At 39.8% G+C, this 1,651-nt stretch overlaps 1 protein-coding gene across 1 annotated transcript in view; it reads right to left on the bottom strand.

The window, feature by feature from the left end:
* Nucleotides 1-468, bottom strand: part of EPM2A (EPM2A, laforin glucan phosphatase) — a 72,170-nt gene extending 71,702 nt beyond the window's left edge. The window contains exon 1 of the mRNA XM_015592086.2: nt 365-468. Coding sequence (XP_015447572.1) covers nt 365-468 — 104 coding nt within the window. The remainder of the gene's footprint in view (nt 1-364) is intronic.
* Nucleotides 469-1,651: the final 1,183 nt, after the last annotated feature.

The following is a 1,651-nucleotide window of genomic DNA, read 5'->3' as shown; positions in this document are numbered from 1 at the left end:
GGTGGCATCACGCGGCCTCTGCCAGGCCGGGACCTGTGACCGCAGGAAGGGGTCACGGGAGCCGCCACCCGCCTGTCCCGGAGAAGCCGACGGGCCGCTGCCCAGCCACCTCCTCCTGCACTGCGGCTCCGCGGGGCGGCTGGGGACGCGGCGAAAGAAAGAAAAGGGAAAACGGGGATCGGAAAGGGAAGAAAACATTTCATAAGCTCTGCGATTTTCTCGTCATCTTTCCAAAAGACTGGGAATTATGAGATTCCTAAAGAAAAAAGGGAATGGCATATAGAAAGCAGCCTCGGTAATGAAGTTGGGGGAAACTCCTGGACCGGGTGTCTGGAGAACTCAGGACCTTAAACAGGTCACTTACTCTCTCTGGGCCTCAGATTCTTTATCTGTAAAATGAGGGTGTAAGACCTGATTGAAAGACCCTGCCGGCCTTAAAGGTTCCCTGATTGCTGGAAGAGACGCCATTCCGAACCCAGAGCTCTTGCAAAAACACTTAATACTTATCCTTTGCCTGGTCTAATTCAACACCTGAAATGACACGTGATCACTTTCTTTTTTCAAAAATAAAAAAAATATATATTTCTTAATGTGTGTAAAATGGGTTTGGAGTAAGTACTTTCAAATTCCCAAGATAAATTCTGTCATAATTGTACAACAATCATAATTTTGTTTAAAATCGGCTTTCAGTAAAAGCACTATTTTTTCAACTTAAAAACATATTTGTGTCACAAAAAAAAACAAACAAATTTTTAACTATCTGATCAAAAGAAAACTTTAGGGGGACAGCTTCAATTTTTTGTCACTACTATAAGATAGCTAAGTGTCCTGTTTGCATATTTGATATTTCTGAATCTTTAATAAAATTGTTCTTGTGTTTTTATATGTGTATATTCATCAGCTTTTAACATAGCAATCTTATGTGACCTAAAGACACACAAAGGCACATATTTGAAAGCTTATGAATAGAGGGGGAAGGAGCTGAAATTTAATTGCATACAGAATATCATGAGTGAAACAAGTACAAAAATGTAAACCACACAAATTCAGTCTTTCTGTGGAACAATCAGTAAATGTATATGTTTTACTCTTAAATATTGATGATCCACTCAATGTTTGGTTGATTGCTAAGCTTAAGCATAAACACAAAGAAAAATGTGAAGACAGTAAGGCTGTCCAAACACCGCTGATTCATTAGCAAAGCAGGCATTAAATCACAGTGGCATGTGAGTCCGTTTATTCAAATTTCTCTTACAGAATATTTTTGAACCAATTTTAGGAAATCGAGTCATTTGGCCATGCAAAGACCCTGGGAGCTGACAATTCAGGACTTTCTTGTGTTCTGCCATGCTGCCTATGTTGTGTATTTTCCAAATAGTGTTATTCTCACCAGCTCTTCTAAAGAGTACTGTCCATTATCAACCTAAATAAAGAGGTAAGCCAAGGCAAACTCAAAATCGTGGAAAAGACGAGTTTTATTCAAGAGTAGGAGAGAAATTGTAATTCAGGAAATGCAAAGTGTAGCAAGCTACAAGCTAATCTGTTGAGGGTTTGGGGTAGGCTGTATTTATGGGCAGGGAATGTAAAGAAGGGAGAGTTCAGTTCGAGTATGTCCAAATCAAAAACAAACAGACCAACTTTAAATATTCCC

This window comes from Pteropus alecto, unplaced genomic scaffold (genome assembly GCF_000325575.1).
Source record: "Pteropus alecto unplaced genomic scaffold, ASM32557v1 scaffold185, whole genome shotgun sequence".
NCBI classification, from domain to species: domain Eukaryota; kingdom Metazoa; phylum Chordata; class Mammalia; order Chiroptera; family Pteropodidae; genus Pteropus; species Pteropus alecto.
This window is presented reverse-complemented; position numbering and strand designations above follow the sequence as displayed.